General features: G+C 40.8%; 1 protein-coding gene across 1 annotated transcript in view; it reads right to left on the bottom strand.

The window, feature by feature from the left end:
- erbb2 (erb-b2 receptor tyrosine kinase 2) overlaps positions 1-19,618 on the bottom strand; it is a 40,304-nt gene extending 20,686 nt beyond the window's left edge. Inside the window, exon 1 of the mRNA XM_028819891.2 lies at positions 19,004-19,618. Within this exon, the coding sequence (XP_028675724.1) occupies positions 19,004-19,076 (73 nt within the window). The 5' untranslated portion in view covers positions 19,077-19,618. The remainder of the gene's footprint in view (positions 1-19,003) is intronic.
- Between the last annotated feature and the right edge of the window lie 1,292 nt (positions 19,619-20,910).

Below are 20,910 nucleotides of genomic sequence, written 5' to 3'. Positions count from 1 at the left end.
TCACCCTGGGAACAAATAAAATCTGTCTATCTAGCTATCTATCTACCCCAGCCTCCCATCAAGCTGGCTATGGATACAAAGGGCAAGTCTTTCTCAAGACTGCTACTTGGGTATGTATAATGTTTAAACATTGTTGCACCTATTCACAGTTTAAACTGAACCAATTTATTGCTTGTTAGACTATCTATAACCTCATCTGTTCTCCTTTGATTTTTCAAGCATGTCTGAGCTTTGAAGTCAGATGCAGAACAAAAACTTATGGGCCTTGTGTTGTTGTTTGGCCAAAAATGAGTACAAAATTCTACATTGATGGGAATCCTCTTTTTCTTTTAAAATTTATTTAGGGAACAAAATAAAAATAAAACACAACTCAAACAAGTGAGCTCAATATAGCAAGTACAATAGTATGTTCCAAATACAGTGCACAAAAATTCCCCTTTATACCGTACCCCCTTAACCATTTTAATTGTTCACACTGTGGTAGTCAGGGTTGTTGTACAACTGCAATTAAACTGGCAATGATCTGCTATTTAGTATGAAAAGATCATAACTAAAAAAAAAAATGATTCCCTTGCCAAAACAATACAAATATATCTTTGATTCTGACAATGCATGTGAAAACTCCATTGAATAGAACAGAAAATCTTCCAAAAGCAAACAAAAAACATAGTAGTGTATAACTACATTTAAAAAATAATTAGCAAAGCTTTCTGTTTATTTTGAGTAGCTCATTTCTTTTTCAGCTTGAGTATCCATAGTATAGAAGAATTAATGCTGCATAATGAACCATATAAGGTATTTCCTCCTCTTAGTTATGTAAACCTACTCTCTGTAAATTCTACCATATGGTACCTTCCATCTCATACACACTGTTTACTACATTGCTTAAGGATGCCTCCAGTAAGAAAGAACAAACTGCTGCAGTTTAAGGTGGGAGCAGTGATTAAAATGTGACCAGTCCCAGGTTCAACAGATTGGCGCAGTTGGCAGGACCTCTCATGAGATCCAGCTAGAATGTGTGGAATATTAGACATAGATGAAGACATGAGAAAGAAGAATACGATGACTGTTAAAGCAATATTCACACAAGGCATCTCAGCCCAACATAGCACCAAGATGAAAATAAATAAGGATTAGGACCACACTGGCACTGTCCTTAATGAGTTAGTCCAGTGAAGTCAAACTCAGATCCTCAAGTGTCGCATTGGATACAGGTTTTTGTTCTAGCTACTTTTCTAATTAGTAACCAGTTACTGTTTCTAAAAGTCCAGACTACTTTAGCATTCATTTTAAATGACTTACTTTTCAAACTTCAGAATACATTATTGCATCTTTTTACTTAACCAGCAGCCAAAGAATAATGAGATGCAAAAAGATAACAAATGACAATCTAACCTGATCCCATCATAGACTACAGTACCTGATTTGATGAAAGATTTCAAAATAAGCATTGAAGGTCTGTGAAATATTCATCTATTCTGGTCCACAAATTCTGAGACATATGAGTTACACCCATTAAAAAAATAAATAAAAAGAGACAAATAATGCTTTTTTGCCTAAACTAACCAGACTGTTGTTTACTAAGCAGCAATGGCAGATCACTTTCTGAATATAAGCATCTCTGCATTTTTAAGACAATCTGTTCCTCTTCTAATTCAAGATGTAATCTGTTTTATTAAACCGAAGCCTGCTCGCTGTCCACACTTGCATAAGTAGCATCCATTTTAATTAAAGGACAAAAAATGAAAAGGTCTGAACTTAAAAAAGCAGCTTCGGTCTTAAATTAGATGACATGTGAAAATTGGATGATTCTTTTAATCGGTTGTTGATCAATCAGAGCATTGAATGGCCTATGCGTCAGCCATGTCTGAAATTACAAAGGAAAGTGAAAGAGTTGATAATGAGGCTAAAGCCACCCCTTTAAAAATTAAGCCTTGCAAAAAGCCACAGAAATGTCCAAACCCAGTGACTTAAAGTGTATGCAGTTAGAGGCTCCCTTGAACCTAGGGACACAATGCTGCCATGCCATTTATTTACAGACTATGGAAAGTGGAGGGGAAGATGGTGGTCCTCAAATTCATGATTGCCACAGAGTGGAGGTGGGCAGATGTACAGAAAGTTTGCACTACCATTTTGGGATTAAAGCTATTAAAGCTATACCTGTGGGGCCTGTCACTCCTATCAGATGAAAAGCCACCCCTCGTGCAGCTTTTAAACAACTACAAACAGGTTACAATGAATTAGTCAAATAACTGGGAAAATTAAATGCACTAGCCATTATACTTCTTTAATTTAGAAAAAATTCTTCACTTAAGAACACAACTTCCTTTGGCAAATTAATGCATTACCATGACTGAAAAACATGTTTGAAAAATACCAAACTTATCCTTTAATTATAACTTCCTTCTATTCCTCCTATTTAGAATGTGTTACTTGAGAAGCTATTTTTGGCGTTCCATGACCTGTCTGTCTCTTATCAAAAGCCGCAGCAGTCTTTTCTTTGCTCTCTCCCTCTCTCTCTCTCAGACAACAGCATTTACTGATATTGCAGACTCTAATCATTGCATTACAATCTAGTGTACCAGACCAATGCTTCTGCACTCACTACCACAACAAAAGTGGCAAACCTTTTGGTCTTGGACAACCCAATTGACTGATGAGACCTGACTCTCCTCTTTTACCTTTTCGATATTTTAAATATGGAGACTTTGTGTCAGTGTCCCCCTACTAGCTTAAAGTCAGACCTCTACCTATTCTACCCAGATTCCTATTCTAGACACCAACATCTCACACAAAAACTCCGACCTTAAAGACACATTTCCTGTTTCTTTTTGCATGCACAGAGTTGCATATTTTGTGATAGATTTTTCACATACTGGTAAAACTTTTTATAGAACAAACAAACTTTATGAGTCTCCAGGGCAGGAATTTGGCTTTTTACAGAAGCTCTTTAAATAAATACATATACACTATGGTCTGAAAACACACACAGAATAACTAAAAAGAAAGAAAATGTAAACAAAAGAAAAACTTGTCACTTGGCAGTCACATTCACAATGAGGCATTATGCAGGCGTATTGCAGTTGGTATATAGGACCCCCAGTAGTGCTTCTTAACAGACTTCTGCTGAATAATTTGTGGTCTAAAAGTCCTCAATATTTGTGTGCCTGAGAGGGGATGTGCAGAATTATTTGTAAAGGCACTCAGTTTTGTTTTACTGTAATTGTCTGCTTCATCACCACCTCCAGGTAGTCCACAGTGTGTCCCATAACTGAGCCTTGTTGATTTAGTCTTTCTGGAAGTGATGTTACCAGCATAGCACACCACCACAGAAAAACCCACTGGCCATCATAGAGATATAGAGGATATCAAGGATGTCACTGCCCACATTGAAGAAGTGCAGTCTCCTAAGGAAAGAGAGCCTGCTCTGCCCTTTCATATATATTTCATTCTCAAACGCGGCACGATTCCGTATTTTAAAGGACGGGTGGCAACCCTACAGTGCCAGGTAACCACCCATACAATCAGATTGTGATTCACACTAGGAATGCAATGAATGTAATTACCCCGATCTACATACAAGGCGAAAGTCTTGCAACATTCAAAGATGATGGTTTGGGATAAGTACACCATACAACATAAAAGAGCTTATGAAGCCTTGAACCGAAAAAAGCAAGATCGTAAAAAAAAAATAGGAGGTAATGTCGTTTTACTCGCTGTAGATTTTAGTCAAACATTACCAGTTATTCCACGAGGGAGACCAGCAGATGAACTCAACGCGTGTTTAAAATCCATGCTTCTCCCACGCTCGGTTATATGTCGCGTGTTCTCGGGTAGGTGCACCAAAAAATGTATACATTTAAGCATGTAATGGGCAAACAAAAAATGAGGTATACCCGAAGGCACTGCAGTAGTACTTAATGTAACTTTACTTCTTAAATGTTAATGTTTTACTGTTTAATAATTTATACGCTTCTTATATGTTGTTCTAATTCTTTTATCAAAATACCACTGACAGCGCAATGCACGATAACATGGAGTGAATACACCATACGCATCCGCCCACGGCTGCCCTGCTGTGCGCAGATAGGAGTTGATTCTACAATAAAATAAAATAAACATAAAAAGAGTAAAACAATCATCACCCATAAACCGTGTGTGTGTGTATATATGTGTATATATATATGTTGATATGTGGATGTGTATATGTATATATATATATATATATATATATATGTAGATATGTATATATATGTGTATATGTATATGTATATATATGTTTATATGTGTATGTGTGTATTTTATATATATAAAACACAGCAACACTCATAACAATGACAACACAATTACATTGACAATCATGTTACGTTATTTTTAAAATGTTTCCTTTTTTTTTCATAACCTCTTTAACACACTACTTCTCCGCTGTGAAGCGCGGGTATTTTGCTAGTATATATATATATATATATATATATATATATATATATATATATATATATATATATATATATATATATATATATATGGTTGAAATAGTTTACTGTCAAATAAACGAACCACACGCCGTGGCGCAACGTTAGGGGCATCGCCTCTGGCGCTGACGTCCGAGGTTCGATTCCCGAGAGGGAGTGCAGTGGAGTGTGTACACCTGATGAGCCCAGAATGAGGGCGAAACACGTGTCGTGTACTCTTTGCATTTATTTGACAGTAAACTATTTCAACCATTCTATGATCTGCTCCTCACAAACTGAGGGCACCGTGGCGGATGTTAGCAGATTGCTGGCCAACCACAAGCGTTACCTGGTAGGTAACCACCCATACAATCAGATTGTGACACAGACTTCGAATGCCGTGATATATATAGACACACAGTGGAACCTCGGTTTGCGAGTAACTTGGTTTACGAGTGTTTTGCAAGACGAGCAAAAATTTTTAATAAATTTTCACTTGATAAACGAGCGAGGTCTTGCAGTACGAGTAGTTTGTCTGCTGAGCGTCATGTGATCACAACTAAGCTGATGGTTATTCTCTCTCTCTCTCACTGCGGGATTGTGGGCAATCGTCTCCTATTCTCCATCAGAGTCGGCGTGCCTCACTCATATAGTCAACATCCGTACGAGCGTATAGTGTTTACTACAGCATTAGCATTGTGACTGTGTGCGCACGCTCGTGTGTGTGTGTGTGTGTGTGTGCGCTCACGCGCGCGAGTCCCCGTCTTGCACCCTAAAACACAAAGCTGAGTCTCAGTACTTTAGCAACACAAGCTTTATTCAGCTTGAAACAGCAACAGTGCGGTTATTTATACACAGACACAGCAGTCAGGCAGGGCCCTGCGCATTTATAACGTTCCTTGTTCCTTGTATCACCCATTGACAGCAGGCACTTATAGCATGTCCGCAATCTTTTCGGATTCGCTTTTACAGAGAACTGCTACAGCTGGGAGACTGCGATTGCTTTGGGACGCTCTTCCGCGTGTCGTCCCGTTGGGTGCAATCCCACAAGAGTTTAGAAACTCACTTACACCAGCCATGATTCTTTTCAAAGGTAAAGTGCAAGTTAATTTGTTTTATGTATTTTTACTTTATATTTTGTATTAATCATTTTTATATGAATAGTTTTGGGTTGTGGAACAAATCATCTGAGTTTCCATTATTTCTTATGGGGAAATTCACTTTGATATACGAGTGCTTTGGACTACGAGCACATTTCTGGAACGAATTATGCTCGCAAACCGAGGTTCCACTGTATGTATATATATATATATATATATATATATATATATATATATATATATATATATATATATATATATATATACATATATATATATATATATACACATATACATATATATATATATATATATATATATATATATATATATATATATATATATATACAGTGGAACCTCTAGATACGAGTTTAATTCGTTCCAGCACTGAGCTTGTATAGCGAATTTCTCGTATCTAGAACAAACTTCCCCATTGAAAACAATGGAAATCCAGTTAATCCATTCCGCACCCCAAATATATTAACATAAAAATCAATTTTCCTAACAAATAACACTGATAAATTATATATACTGTAGTCTACCTTTAATAAATAACACTGGTAAATAATATAACTGATTATTAAAAGAATCAAAACAGGTGTCCAAAGTGCAGTAGAGCATTCAATAAATCTTTAAATAAATAATCCTTAAAACAGTTGTGTATTTTAAACCTCCACTTCACAAGAATAACAATCCTTTAACATGAGGTTAAAACGTCAAAAGGATGCAGTCTTTAAAAAACAGATGACAATCCCCGGTGCTTCTTCTCTGTTAGCGTCTCACCTGCGGGCTCTGCAACAGGCGAGACACTCTTAATGCAGCTGACCTTCTCTACACCGTCCTGCTTCAGCTGTTTGGCTCGCCTGTTCAGCTGCGCTGCACTCGCCGCGCCTCACCTCTCTTTTACTTCTTCTCCCCCTTAACCGGCTCGCGCTTCTCTATATATGCGGGGAGGACATGGCAGCTGCAGCCCATCAGCCACAGGAACAATCATGGATGTGGGCAGTTTCCCACCTGTGCACTTAAGTGAGAAACGCAGACACCGCAGATCGCGGCTCGCAACTGCTACCACGCCCCCTCGCTAAGCCGCGAGCTATACCCACAGCCTGGCTCGTGGCTCGTTACGCGAGCCAATGCTCGCATTTAGATCTGAATTTTTCACTCATACTTTCCTCGTATTTTGAATTTCTCGTATACAGAGGTGATCGTATCTCGAGGTTCCACTGTATATATATATACACACACACATATACACACACCCCCAAGTACTTATAGCAGTGCACCACCTCTACATCCACCCCCTGAATAGTGAAAGAATTTAAAGGCTCTTTGGTGCGGTGAAAGTCAATTATCAGTTCCTTGGTTTAAGAAACACTTGACTTAATATATAGCAGGTGAAGGGTGGGGTGGAGGGGGAGGTTAATGAGGTGGGGTTCGAAAGGAGGTGGTAAAGTCTATATTATTATTTGGATGTTCTTCTTTTTAAGTCTGCATATGCTAGGTTCAAGTCCAAGTGTCTGTTAATGGTGTTTTCAATAGAGAGCCACGATTCTGCCTGCTCTCGGACACTCTTAGTATTGGCCCTGAAGTTTACTATCACAGTGTTCCAGTTAAACGTGTGTCCGGTGGAATCTTATGTGTGTAAATCAGAGACCGTGGGTGTTTTCTTCTGACGGCATTGCAAGCATCACAATACCAACTTCATTTTATCTACGCTAACAGCATGAGTCGGTGTTTTATATTGGAGGACCTGTACTGCCAAGAATTAAAGACAGACCAATAAGAACAATTAATGACAGGTCAGAACAAAGAAAGGAAAAAATGTGCTAAAGTCAAAAACCACAGAAATCAGTGCTATCTTTTCTCTAAACCAGAAGGGCAGACCGAAACCATAATCAGAAATTAGCTTTGTTAAATTGTAGGCTTAATTTGAAACTTGAAAGATTTAAAAAACTGGTTAGTAAATTCAATACTCGGATGATGATTGCCGATTTATAAAATGCTAATGACACTGCCCGATGCAACTCTCAAGGACACACCCGCAGCAACTGTGCAATGCGCAGTAGCAACAGGAACACAAAATGACAGGAAAGGATTCTCAAAATAAATGTAAATAATCATAATAACAAAATAGTGATAATTCATAACAAAACAACACACATATTATGAATCTATATATTCAATAATGTGGGAATAAGCTTGAAAAGATATGTAACCATCTAACAAAAAACAGCTTAGTCACAACAGTGACTAGGCTGAACTCCAGACAGCAGGAGATGAGTTATGAGGAAAGATTAAAGCAGATGAACCTTTTAATTTTAAGCAAAAGGAGATTAAGAGGTGACATGACTGCAGTGTTCAAAGCTATGAAAGGAATTATTACAGTAGATCCAGGCTGTTACTTTAAAATAAGTTCAGCAAAAACACAGGGACACAGCTGAAAACATGTTAAGGGTATATTTTGCACGAACGTTGGGAAGTTCTTCATGCAGAAAACCACAGACACATGGAGGCTGAATTGTCTGTTCTTGTCAAAATTTTTGTAATATCCTGATGTTCTATAGAGTCCTTGATGCAATAAGATATCCATGTGAGTGGGATCATCTTGCTGTCCTAAATATACAATCAACATTCATAAATAGAGAGAAAGATGAATAGATAGAAAGAAAAAAACTATCTGTCCCCAGGGAGAAATTTGGCTTTTTACAGACTTGGAATGGATCTCTACATGTGGGATCGGCCTACTATTCTGTACACCCTGCATTCTGGTAGAAGTATAAATTGGGTGTGTCTGCTGATCCATTGTTTTGAAACTTGAGAGTCCCAAAACATTAGCAGTTCCAGAAATTACCACTAGAGAGGGGAAATGCAATAAAAAACCCTGGCTAGTAACACAGACGGCCACGTAGAATCTTTACAAATAAAAAGATAAATCACCGTATATATTCACATAAAAGTCGGGTCTTGAAACCCAAATAATCGATCATAAAATTTGACCCTGACTTATATGCCCATTCAAAAATACAACACTTAATTTTGTTTTTTTTTTTTTTTTACATCTTCTTGCTTCTTCCAATCTCGCAATAATTTTTCAGATACATCGAATTTTGTTGCAGCAGCACAGTTACCAATCCACTTCAACGGCTTTTAATTTAAAACCAGCTTCATATTTTCTTCTGACCGAACGCTCCATTGTAGATAAGGGATGCTCTTACGATAAAGGTGTATGAGGGTGTGAGATACACAAAACAGTGCAAATGTTGCTTCGAAATAGTTTGGGTATTACCGTGTGGTCTCGTAGGCACAATACATAGAAAAAAAGGCAGTGTGCTCTGTGGTTACTCTCTCAGGTGGGCGCTAGCATATCATAATCTCTTGGACCAATAGCGTGAGTTTTCCACATTCAACTTATACAACCGACTTTATAAAATACCGGAAATTATATGGTAAAATCAAGACCCGACTTATCCGTGGGAGAACTTAAACGCGAGTATATACGGTAATACAAAAAATGCTCTGTAGCACAAAAATCAGCTCCAAGGAGCACAAAAGCAACAGGAGTTGCCTAAACAATAAAGGCACTCTGATAGCACAGTAGGTGCCACTACAATAATCCAAAGGCAAAGTAAAAAAACAGAGCATAGAGGTAAAAAATCCAGTAATACATGAAGGAAAAGAAATAATCACAAATCTGAGAACTCACCACTCCCAAGCACATTCGAATGAACCACAAAAAAACGCCTTCCTTTGTGGTGATGGGCAGGTGGCCTCATCTTTTGGGGGAACCACCCAAAAAACATATGGAACAGAGCATATATGGACATAAAGAAATTAAATAATAGATACTATTACCATTAACAATGAACAAAATAGACATAAAAACAACATGTGAACCCCAGCCAGGTGAAGAACCCTTGCTGAAGCCCAATATTCATACTGTTACATAAATGTTATCCGTATCACCTGTTCTTTACATGCTGGTTACAATTCTTCACTTAAGATACAATTGGGTTAAGCCTGTGGTCCTTTACAATCTGCTATCCCAATACACCCTGGTGTGACCATTATCAGCCATCACCCCCATAGCACTGGAGACCAGTTCATCCTTTTGTCCTTACCTACAAGGTTTCTATGCAAGCAGGACTGGCCTTCTATCCTGCACAGCTTGCAGTCCTATCCGAGTGTAAATTGGATAAGCCTGTGGTCCCATATCTTCATTTCATCTGCAGTATCCATATCAGCCTGTTCATTCTTTACTAACAATATAAATGGAATCAGACTATGAAACTATGCAATCTGTCATCCTATTACACCCTGGTATAAACAAAATCTCCTCTCTAAACCAAGGTGTCCGGTCTGGACCCAGAAACCCATACCAGCCAGTTCCCAAAACATCAGCTTCTGGTCTCTTAACCCTTAACTACTCACACCATTTCTCATCTCATAAGTATTCGCATGGTTTACTTTATGCACCAGTGTTAAAATGGCAATTTATATGTATTTATATATATATATACTAGTGGGACAAGCCCCCCTGGCACCTTTGGCACCTAACCCCAAGTTGTGGCCAGTCTGCTGCTCATATTGTGAAGAGGGGGGGCTAAACACACCCCAAGGAAACGTGGTCACTCCTCCGAAACCCCCTCTTAAACAGTGAAACAATTGGAAACAAATACTTTTTTCTTTACCTCCTCTTTGCTTGATCAGCTGATGGCTTGCTGCTGCTGCTGCCACCGTACGTGTTTTTAATGTAATTTAATACCATATTACTGAATAGTATGACAGTCTAGTGGACTATCTGAAAATAAACTTGAATCCATTTCTCCAGTGCTCATTCGTCACTGGTCACACTTTCACCCACTGCTGGATTTGCATGTGTCACATTTCACTTCAGTTGTTGAATGTTCTTTGCAAACAAAGTCATTGCAAGAAGAACATCTCATCATTGTCATATGCACGTAAGTACCAGTGCGGTGTACCAAATGCACCCTATGGAACTTGCAACTGTGCAGCCACTCATAAAACCATCTGAGGGAACACTGGAGGGAAACTATTGCCACACTGTATTTGTAGTAAATCAAGTTGAGGATAGATGGTAGATGCTGCCAGTAGGTTCAAGTAAAAGGACATTGGACAAAAATAACTAAGATTGGTGTACAAAATACACCAGCATGAGTAGTTGTGGGTTAATTTTGTGAATATACTTTTGACTCTGCATTTTGAGTCCAATCAATTATATACTAGAAAGCATCCCATCTGGGATCAACAGAGGCCAGTGAGCACAAATTAACACTTTGTCATTTATATCAAAGTCTGCTCATCCACAACATTCAACTTTATATGTTTAACAGCTTTTAAAAATAAGCAGTGGTGTTGAAAGTGATAAGATTGTATGCATAGTTTTCAGAGTTCAGAAACATGACAAATCAACACTGAAATTCACACTATAACAGGAATAGGTCAGCTAAAGAGTGGTATCAAGCCTAGCGTTCCTTTAGAGGTGGCATACTCCATGTCTTGATGTTTTTGAAACCTAACTTACTGCACTCCACTATTTCATTGAAGACACTAAGGCCTCTCTGGGTAGCTCATTGCAAAATCTCTATGAGGAGAGTGTCATGGCTGACTATCCAAAAACACACACACACACACACACACACTGTCCTTCTGTCTAATCCCCAGCTGACTGTGCAGCACACAATGCGTGATAAAGTTAACTGCGCTCAGCGCCAAATGACTGTACATCGTATCCTAGCAACATAGTGAGCAGTGGGCCGGCAGCCCGGCTGGCAGAAGGAAGCATGGCGAGCATTTTCTTTAACTATGGTTCAAAACAGAATTTCTGTGTAGACACTCCTTTCCAGTAAATTTACCTAGCCATTGCAAAAGAACAGACATGTGCCAGCTCAAATTTTTAGAAAACAGCAAGTGGGCGACCTGCTTCATGTCCCTGAGTGAGACGCAACTCTGACGCCAATCACATTCCAGCACAAGGCCACTGAATGGAGTGCCAAAAGTTTTGTCTTTGCACTCGGCCCCAAGATACATCATCCACGAGAATCTTGCAATGAGAAAACAAGAAAAAAAAAATGGAGCAGCACTCTTTCGTTTCTGCTGTCAACAGAGCACGTAGGCCTTTTGGAGTTTCGGCTCATAAATCAGAGCACCTGCTGCTGTGGAGTGCGGCCACGCCTTCCTGGCAGACTGTGTACCTTGCCCTCAGTCTGCCCCTTTCTTCACATTTGAATAACATTCGGCACAGACTGTGAGAGTTTCCTTACACCAGCATCAAATCACGTGCCGAGCAGTAAAGTCCCCCATCCAAATCACTTTCTTCCACTGCTGTGAGTGCAAGAATTCCAACGTTACCATGCTGGAGCACCTGAACTAAATCTGGCTTTTTATACTACTACAGTTCTTTTTTATATTTTATTTTTTTCTTTTTTGTGTTCTTTTTTATCTTCACTCCCACCATGAAGACATTCACAAGTAGTTATGGGGTTCATATGGTAAAGTTTTCAAATTGATAGTTAGCATGTCTAGACTGCTTTGCCCACACTGGCAGACTTTTGTGGGTGAATACAGCTGCACCTGGTAGGTGGCATTTACTTTACCTGCTCTCACTACTTCTATCCAGAGGTGCCTCATTCATTTGTGAATCTCACTCCTCTTACTACACAGAGAGGCTAGACTGGGAGTTTATAGTTCAACATATTGCAAGTGTTTGGCTACATGCCAAAATTTACCCCACCCCCTACATGAAAGAATTTGTAAGAAACTGTCCCTAAATCTTCATGAATCAGTACTGTACCTGGGCAGTGCTTTTCATACTGGTGCCAGAATGGCACCGACAGGAGTCTCATCGTATGGCTGGTTTTTTTTCATGTGTCTCACACTCTCTGGAGTGTTTTTGTTTTTCTGTTGGTGTTTTTTTTTTTTGTCTGGCACATTCAGACTGCTCTATGGAAAGGCACTTTTGTGTCACTGTTGTTGACGCTCATCTCTGCCTTTTCAATTTCTGCGTACTCCCCCACCGAACTGGAGAGGCAGGGCGAACCTGTTGGACACAACTCTTGACAAATACCAGAGCCGCCCACTTGTTGCACTTCTAGTGTCGTAGTTTTTTTTTTTTTTTCCAAGGCTGTTTTGCAACTTCACGTGTGCCCTGATTACAGCATCGGTTTTCCTTTCTCAATACAACAATCTGTGTTTACTTGTGTCATTACAAATCATTTAAAGAAAAAGAAAAAAAAAATCTGAAACTTGTAAAGCACTGGTGGCAAGTAGGTTGTCGGCCACCACCACTAATGATTCAATCTAATCAGAAAACATGCACAAAATATATAAAAAATTACCAATTTTCAAAGTTCCCTTGTGGAGAATTAAGACATAAAAAACGTCACTTGGAGTGACACAAAGGGACACCGACACTGCTCAGTGGCAGATGAGGACACCTGACTGAGCAATCCTTGGCATTACACGAGGACTTCAAGTGTGACCATGCCAGTATTGACTCTGCAGACTGGACATACAGTCATACGAAAAAGTTTGGGACCCCCCTCTCAGCCTGCATAATAATTTACTTTCAACAAAAAAAGATAACAGTGGTATGTCTTTCATTTCCTAGGAACATCTGAGTACTGCGGTGTTTTCCAAACAAAGATTTTTAGTGAAGCATTATTTAGTTGTAGGAAATTAAATCAAATGTGAAAAACTGGCTGTGCAAAAACGTTGGTCCCCTTTTAATTTTGCTGATTTGAATGCATGTAACTGCTCAATACTGACTACTTGCAACACCAAATTGGTTGGATTAGCTTGTTAAACCTTGAACGTTAGAGACAGGTGTGTCCAATCATGAGATATAAAGGTATTTAAGGTGGTCAATTGCAAGTTGTGCTTCCCTTTGACTCTCCTCTGAAGAGTGACAGCATGGGATCCTCAAAGCAACTCTCAAAAGATCTGAAAACAAAGATTGTTCAGTCTCATGGTTTAGGGGAAGGCTACAAAAAGCTATCTCAGAGGTTTAAACTGTCAGTTTTAACTGTAAGGAATGTAATCGTGAAATGGAAGGCCACAGACACAGTTGCTGTTAAACCCAGCAGGTCTGGCAGGCCAAGAAAAATACAGGAGCGGCATATGAGCAGGATTGTGAGAATGGTTACAGACAACCCACAGATCACCTCCAAAGACCTGCAAGAACATCTTGCTGCAGATGGTGTATCTGTATATCATTCTACAATTCAGCGCAATTTGCACAAAGAACATCTGTATGGCAGGGTGATGAGAAAAAAGCCCTTTCTGCACTCACGCTACAAACAGAGTCGCTTGTTGTATGCAAATACTCATTTAGATAAGCCAGATTCATTTTGGAACAAAGTGCTTTGGACTGATGAGACAAAAATTGAGTCATTTGGTCATAACAAAAAGTGCTTTGCATGGCGAAAGAAGAACACTGCATTCCAAGAAAAACACCTGCTACCTACTGTCAAATTTGATGGAGGTTCCATCATGCTGTGGGGCTCTGTGGCTAGTACAGGGACTGGGGCCCTTGTTAAAGTCGAGGGTCTGATGAATTCAACCCAATATCAACAAATTCTTCAGGACTATGCTCAAGCATCAGTCACAAAGTTGAAGTTACGCAGAGGTTGGATATTCCAACAAGACAATGACCCAAAACACAGTTCGAAATCTACAAAGGCATTCATGCAGAGGGAGAAGTACAATGTTCTAGAATGGCCGTCGCAGTCCCCTGACTTGAATATCATCGAAAATCTATGGGATGATTTGAAGCAGACTGTCCATGCTCGGCAGCCATCAAACTTAACCGAACTGGAGAGATTTGGTATGGAAGAATGGTCAAACAACAACAAACAAAAATCCAAATAATTAAGAGGGGTTCTAAAAACTTTTTCATATGAATGTACTGGAAGTGTTTCTGTGTGTTCCAAGTGGGACAGTTAGCACTCAGAGGGTCACTGATGGCTCCAAGTTTAACAGTGCAGGAAAGTCTCAACCTATCAGATGGAGCCTACATCCACACTATTACATTTTCTTTAAAAACAAAGACATTAGTCTCCACAAATTTGTTTTCACCTTTCGTTCACACTTCCCTGGTGTTTTTAACCCCCAAAAATGGAGACTTTTCAAAACGTTCCCCAGCACTGCATAGTTCTAAAAACATTGGCTTGGCATTGCAGTGTGGACAGGTGAAAACATCGACTTTTGAAAATACTGACACTGAATTACACTTTGATTAGTTTGGGCTTACTGCTTAGCCTTTCCGTGATTGCATCCTGCTCATTACAACATTTCATTTCCTGATTTGTTACCCGTCACAGAAAAAAGAAAAAAACATATCCCAAGATAGTAAACATAACAGAGTTGCTTTCCATGCTGCTTTTTGTGTTGCTCACCTGTATGCATCTAAATTGCGTTTTGTACAATTTGAATGCTTCATAAACACACAAAAGGAAAATAATTTACTGGTCACTACAGTTTTGTGATAAAGCCACTGGGCAGCGGTGTTACCATCTCTTCAAGGATTTTTCTGCCAATGCACGCATGCCCAATGTAGGCAGGCATCCACATCATATGTGTTTTCAGTTGTTTAAGTGTGGATGGAGATACTTTTGTAAATGATATGAATATGCTAGTGTTGAAGGAGATCATTTTCATTTTAAAACGCTGTTTTTAAATGAAAACATTGTAGTGTGCTTGTAGTCTTAGTTCTGCAGGGCCATAATGGCTGAAGGCTTTTGCTCCAACCAGGTTTTTAATGTCAACTTGGCTGTTAATGGAACTCTTTACTTAAGATGACTTGCTCTAATGGTCTCAAAAATTAATAATAACGCAACTCTTGCTTTGAAATGAATAAAGAAACATTTATCATGACTTTATGTGCACAGGAGTCTCTTTTTTTCCTAATTCTAAGTCCTTGATTGTTTCTTTTTATTATCTAGGAGTCAGTTAACTATGAGTAGCAAATATCAAGGAAGACAACACCTAACCACACTCATTTTTACCAGCATGGCAGTGTTTATTATCAAGTGGCTTTTTTTAATAAAAGAAAAACTTAAAAACAGTTAAGGGATGGAAGGCTCCTAATAGTTTCCAGTCTATTGGTTTACTTTCTTAATAATATAAATTATAGTTTGAAAGGTACTGACACAATAAGCAGAGGATCCCATCAATTAAGAAAGCAAATTAAGAAAGGATTTGTTACAAAGGGTGGCACGGTGGCGCAGTGGGTAGCGCTGCTGCCTCACAGTTGGGAGACCTGGGGACCTGGGTTCGCTTCCCAGGTCCTCCCTGCGTGGAGTTTGCATGTTTTCCCCATGTCTGTGTGGGTTTCCTCCCACAGTCCAAAGACATGCAGGTTAGGTGGACTGGCGATTCTAAATTGGCCCTAGTGTGTGCTTAGTTTGTGTGTGTCCTGCGGTGGGTTGGCACCCTGCCTGGGATTGGTTCCTGCCTTGTGCCCTGTGTTGGCTGGGATTGGCTCCAGCAGACCCCCGTGACCCTGTGTTTGGATTCAGCGGGTTGGAAAATGGATGGATGGATGGATTTGTTACAAAAGCCTACAGCCAGTTTGTTTCCCCCTCCCTGCCTAGGAATACATACTCCTGTCCTAGAAGCTTTCCAGTGCAAAGCCCCCAACTCTGGAGGTGTAGGGACACTCTTCACCAGGGATTTTGCTCCCCGACAGATTTTTCAATGCCAGGATTTACTTCTCCCACAGATCTCTAGGTTTAATTCACATCTCATTTAGTAGTTTCTGCTTGTCCTCAGTTGATTCAAAACATCCCTGCAGTTTGTGATTTGTCTTAGCACAATAATATGCACCAAGTGAGTCAAGTTCAGAACATTTTGTTTACAAACCTTTAAGGAGTGTCCATCCATTCAGTTCATTCCTAAATAGTGGATTCATTTTAACACAACTGACACTTCAGTCATGATGATGATTTAAATTACTGGTCAAACCTGTGCTCGTTAAATGCAAATCACATGCTTTTTTAAAAGCCAGTTTAGTAGAAACTAAACATTAGTGGTAAACAAGCAGAGTAGTAGACTAATCAACTTCTAACAAGACAATAAAAACACATCCTGTACAATTAAATTAACTCTAAGTGCAAATACAAGACAACTAGGAGTCCAGATCAGCAAAGTTCAAGACTGCAATGAAAATATGCAGCCACTATGGACCTCCAGCAGTACCCAGAAAGTGCAGAAACCAGAAACATTCAATACAAGATAGACTCAGCCTCTGATTATGAGCTTGCTGGTTGCTAAATCTTGCATTTTATGAAATTAAGGAGACTCTTAGTTTGACATTACAGGATGTCCTTGATGTGTTCCCAATTTGGCAAATTAAATTTGCACTCTGCCATCTCTCAGTCTGGCATATTATATTCTGCAGGGTCCCAGTTTGTCCCTCAGGACAGCATTCTGTGGCCCTCTGGCTTGGAACTACAAACGGTAACACAGCACCAGACTCCTGCTTTGGCACTACAGATGGCTCATATTGAGCTTCCAGTTTGGCACTGCGGATTCCTTTCCAATGGCACTTAGTCCGATACTACAAGACTGTACCCCACAGGCTCTCAGTTTGGGTCTATTGAATGATTTTGCCAAGCTCACACTTCGGGAGCAATCAGTGAACTCACAGTTTTTGCCACCTGACTTCACCCCACAGACTCCCAGGCTGGCACTACTAACTGCAACCCACACCCTCCCAGGCTGGCACCCTTGAAAGCACTGTGCTGACTCCAATTTCAGCATCCTTGACTAAGTCACAGACTCCTGGCTTGACTTCCCAGCTTGACCCCATAGACTGGATTCCTGACTGCAGCTGTGGGCTCCCAGTTTCATTCTTCTGGACTCTGTTGGCACTTTGACTGTATGTACAGCACTCTAGTGCTCCCAGTTTTCCACTCCTGACAGCACCTTGAGAATTATCAGTTTGGCACTCCTGATCGCAGCCCACACACTCCTAGTTTGACACCAGCAGATTCCCAGTCTGGCACCACTATCTGCAACGCACAGACTCTCAGTGTAGTGCTCCTAACTGAACCCCATGTACTCTCATTTTGGCCCCTTTGACTGTAGATTGCAGAGTCCCTGTTTTTCATACACAGATTGCACCCTACTAATCCCAGTTTGGCACTCCTGACTACACTCTCCTGAACACAGTTGGAATTTTGACTCTATATATCTTTGACTTATCTGTGCCATTTTGCCACTCCTGACTGCAGCCCATAGACGTTCAATTTAACACTACTGACTGTACCCCATAGATCCCTAGTTTGGCTCTTCTTGACCTGTTGTCATTTGGCCCATATGCACAATATTCAAGTGGTCCTGACTGTACCCTGCAGATTCACAGCTTGGCATGTCTGACTTCAATCCACACACTCCTCACCGCACCCCACAGACTCCTCGGTTCACTCTCCTTGACCTTGTTGCTACTTTGGATGTATGCATAGAACTTCTGTAATCCCAGTTGGCCACACCTGACTGCAGCCCACAGACTTGTAGTTTGGCACTTCTGGACCATGTTGATATGTTGCCCATATGCACAGCATTCAAGTGTTCAAAATCTGTCTGCCACACTCCTGACTGCACCCCACAGGCTCCCAGTTTAACTCTCCTGGACCCTGTTGGTATTTTGATTGTATGCATAGCACTCCAGTTGTCCCAGTTTGGCCTAATCGCATCCCATAGACTTCCAATTTGGCATTCACGACTGCACACCACAGACTCCCACTCTGGTACTTCTGACAGCACCCTATAGACTCCCCGTATGGCACTATTGACCTGTGTACCCCCGAAAAATAACCCTGGCTGGCTCTTTTACACACTTTGCCTGTATGCATAGTATTCCCGTCATCCCAGCTTACCACTCTTAACTGTTAAAATTTATGGTTCAGCATTTCTGACTGTACTCCACAGACTCCCCAGATGATATCTGCAGACTCCCAGCGTGGCACCCCCGACTACACTCTGTGAACTGTGCGTTTCACTTTTCTTAACCCTGCTGGTATTCTGAACATATGCACAGGACTGCAGAGGTCCCGCTTTGACACTTTGGATTGTAGCTCACACACCCCAAGTTTGGCTCTTTCAGATCCTGTTGGCACTTTGGCCACATGCATAGCATTCCAGTGGTCCAAGTTGGGCACTATAGATTGCACCCTGTAGGCTCCTAGTTTTGCCCTATAAGCCGACCTCAGTGGACTCCACACTTTGGCACTAATGGCTTCCTTCTGCAAGTTCCCACTCTGGCTCTACCTTCTGCACTCCCCGAGCTCGGAACCAGTTCCACAAGTTGGATGACTTAGCACGGTTCTTGCCTGTCCCGAGTCCCTTTTCGGTACGCCGCAGACGGTGGCAGGCCCCCACGTCCTCGCCCTCCCTCCGTCCCTTCTTCCCCTCCGCGCTCTCCCAGTCACCCACCTTCTCTGTCCCGGGCTCCGACCGTCCCGAGCAGCATAGCCGCCATCAACGTCAGTATCCCGCCCTGCTCCATGGGCCCTTTTACTCCATGCCCGGATGGGATAGGGGGAACACCCAGTGATTTTTCCCCACTGATATCCGCGTTCTGATTTTGTTTTTTCTTCTTTTTAAATCCTTCACACTTCCTGAGGGGCCGAATGTCTCCGCGGTTACTGGAGGCGACCAGCGGGAGCGAGCAGCGCGGCCCCGAGGACTGGCAGCGCGCAAACTTCAACTGACTTTGCGGTGGGGGAGAAAGTAAAGGAAAGAAAGAAAACTCGGACGTTTTTCGCTAGGATCCCAAAGTTCTCCAGTACAGTAAAAAAAAGTCTTCAAAGAAAGCGAAAGTGTACGTGAGGAAGGCAGCCGAGCGAGGCCTGGAGGAAACGGAGTACAGGACGGCCCCTTCGCTGAATCTCCGCCCGGGACGGCAGCCGTCCCTCCCAGCCGCACGCTCTCTCACTCCCTGGCATTTCCTTGGTGGCGGCGCCCCAGGCTCTTCTAGTTGAGTTCCAGCTGGTGCGCACCGGGCAGAGAGAATCTGCTCCGTTTAAAATGTTTTTAAACTTGCGCCCTGAGGTGAGAAAGGGAAAGCGAATGTCCGCTTGGTGACGGACCCATCGAACATTACCAGTAAAAAAAAACTCAATGGTTTGAATGGTAAAGGGAGTATGCCCCACTGCCACAGAAAGAAAAGGCATGAAAGCGCTATACTAGTTTATTTTTCGTTTTAAAACGTGAATTTATCAGTTGTCCGATTTCTAAAACGTTTTCTGGTGGAGCTTTCTGGAAGAAGTAATATATAAAATAATAAAAAAATAAAAATTAAATAAAATTAACAATAAAAAGAAGTCAAGTTTGTTGTCATGTGTACATAATATAATAAAATCCTTACTTGCGTGGTTCCTGACATACAGTGGTGTGAAAAACTATTTGCCCCCTTCCTGATTTCTTATTCGTTTGCATGTTTGTCACACAAAATGTTGCTGATCATCAAACACATTTAACCATTAGTCAAATATAACACAAGTAAACACAAAATGCAGTTTGTAAATGGTGGTTTTTATTATTTAGGGAGAAAAAAAAATCCAAACCTACATGGCCCTGTGTGAAAAAGTAATTGCCCCCTGAACCTAATAACTGGTTGGGCCACCCTTAGCAGCAATAACTGCAATCAAGCGTTTGCGATAACTTGCAATGAGCGCTCTGGAGGAATTTTGGCCCACTCATCTTTGAAAAATTGTTGTAATTCAGCTTTATTTGAGGGTTTTCTAGCATGAACCGCCTTTTTAAGGTCATGCCATAGCATCTCAATTGGATTCAGGTCAGGACTTTGACTAGGCCACTCCAAAGTCTTCATTTTGTTTTTCTTCAGCCATTCAGAGGTGGATTTGCTGGTGTGTTTTGGGTCATTGTCCTGTTGCAGCACCCAAGATTGCTTCAGCTTGAGTTGACGAACAGATGGCCGGACATTCTCCTTTAGGATTTTTTGGTAGACAGTAGAATTCATGGTTCCATCTATCACAGCAAGCCTTCCAGGTCCTGAAGCAGCAAAACAACCCCAGACCATCACACTACCACCACCATATTTTACTGTTGGTATGATGTTCTTTTTCTGAAATGCTGTGTTCCTTTTACGCCAGATGTAACGGGACATTTGCCTTCCAAAAAGTTCAACTTTTGACTCATCAGTCCACAAGGTATTTTCCCAAAAGTCTTGGCAATCATTGAGATGTTTCTTAGCAAAATTGAGACGAGTCCTAATGTTCTTTTTGCTTAACAGTGGTTTGCGTCTTGGAAATCTGCCATGCAGGCCGTTTTTGCCAAGTCTCTTTCTTATGGTGGAGTCGTGAACACTGACCTTAATT

The sequence above is a fragment of the Erpetoichthys calabaricus genome, chromosome 14 (assembly GCF_900747795.2).
Source record: "Erpetoichthys calabaricus chromosome 14, fErpCal1.3, whole genome shotgun sequence".
NCBI lineage: Eukaryota > Metazoa > Chordata > Cladistia > Polypteriformes > Polypteridae > Erpetoichthys > Erpetoichthys calabaricus.
The sequence above is the reverse complement of the archived record's forward strand: the minus strand, read 5'-3'. Positions and strand labels throughout refer to the sequence as shown.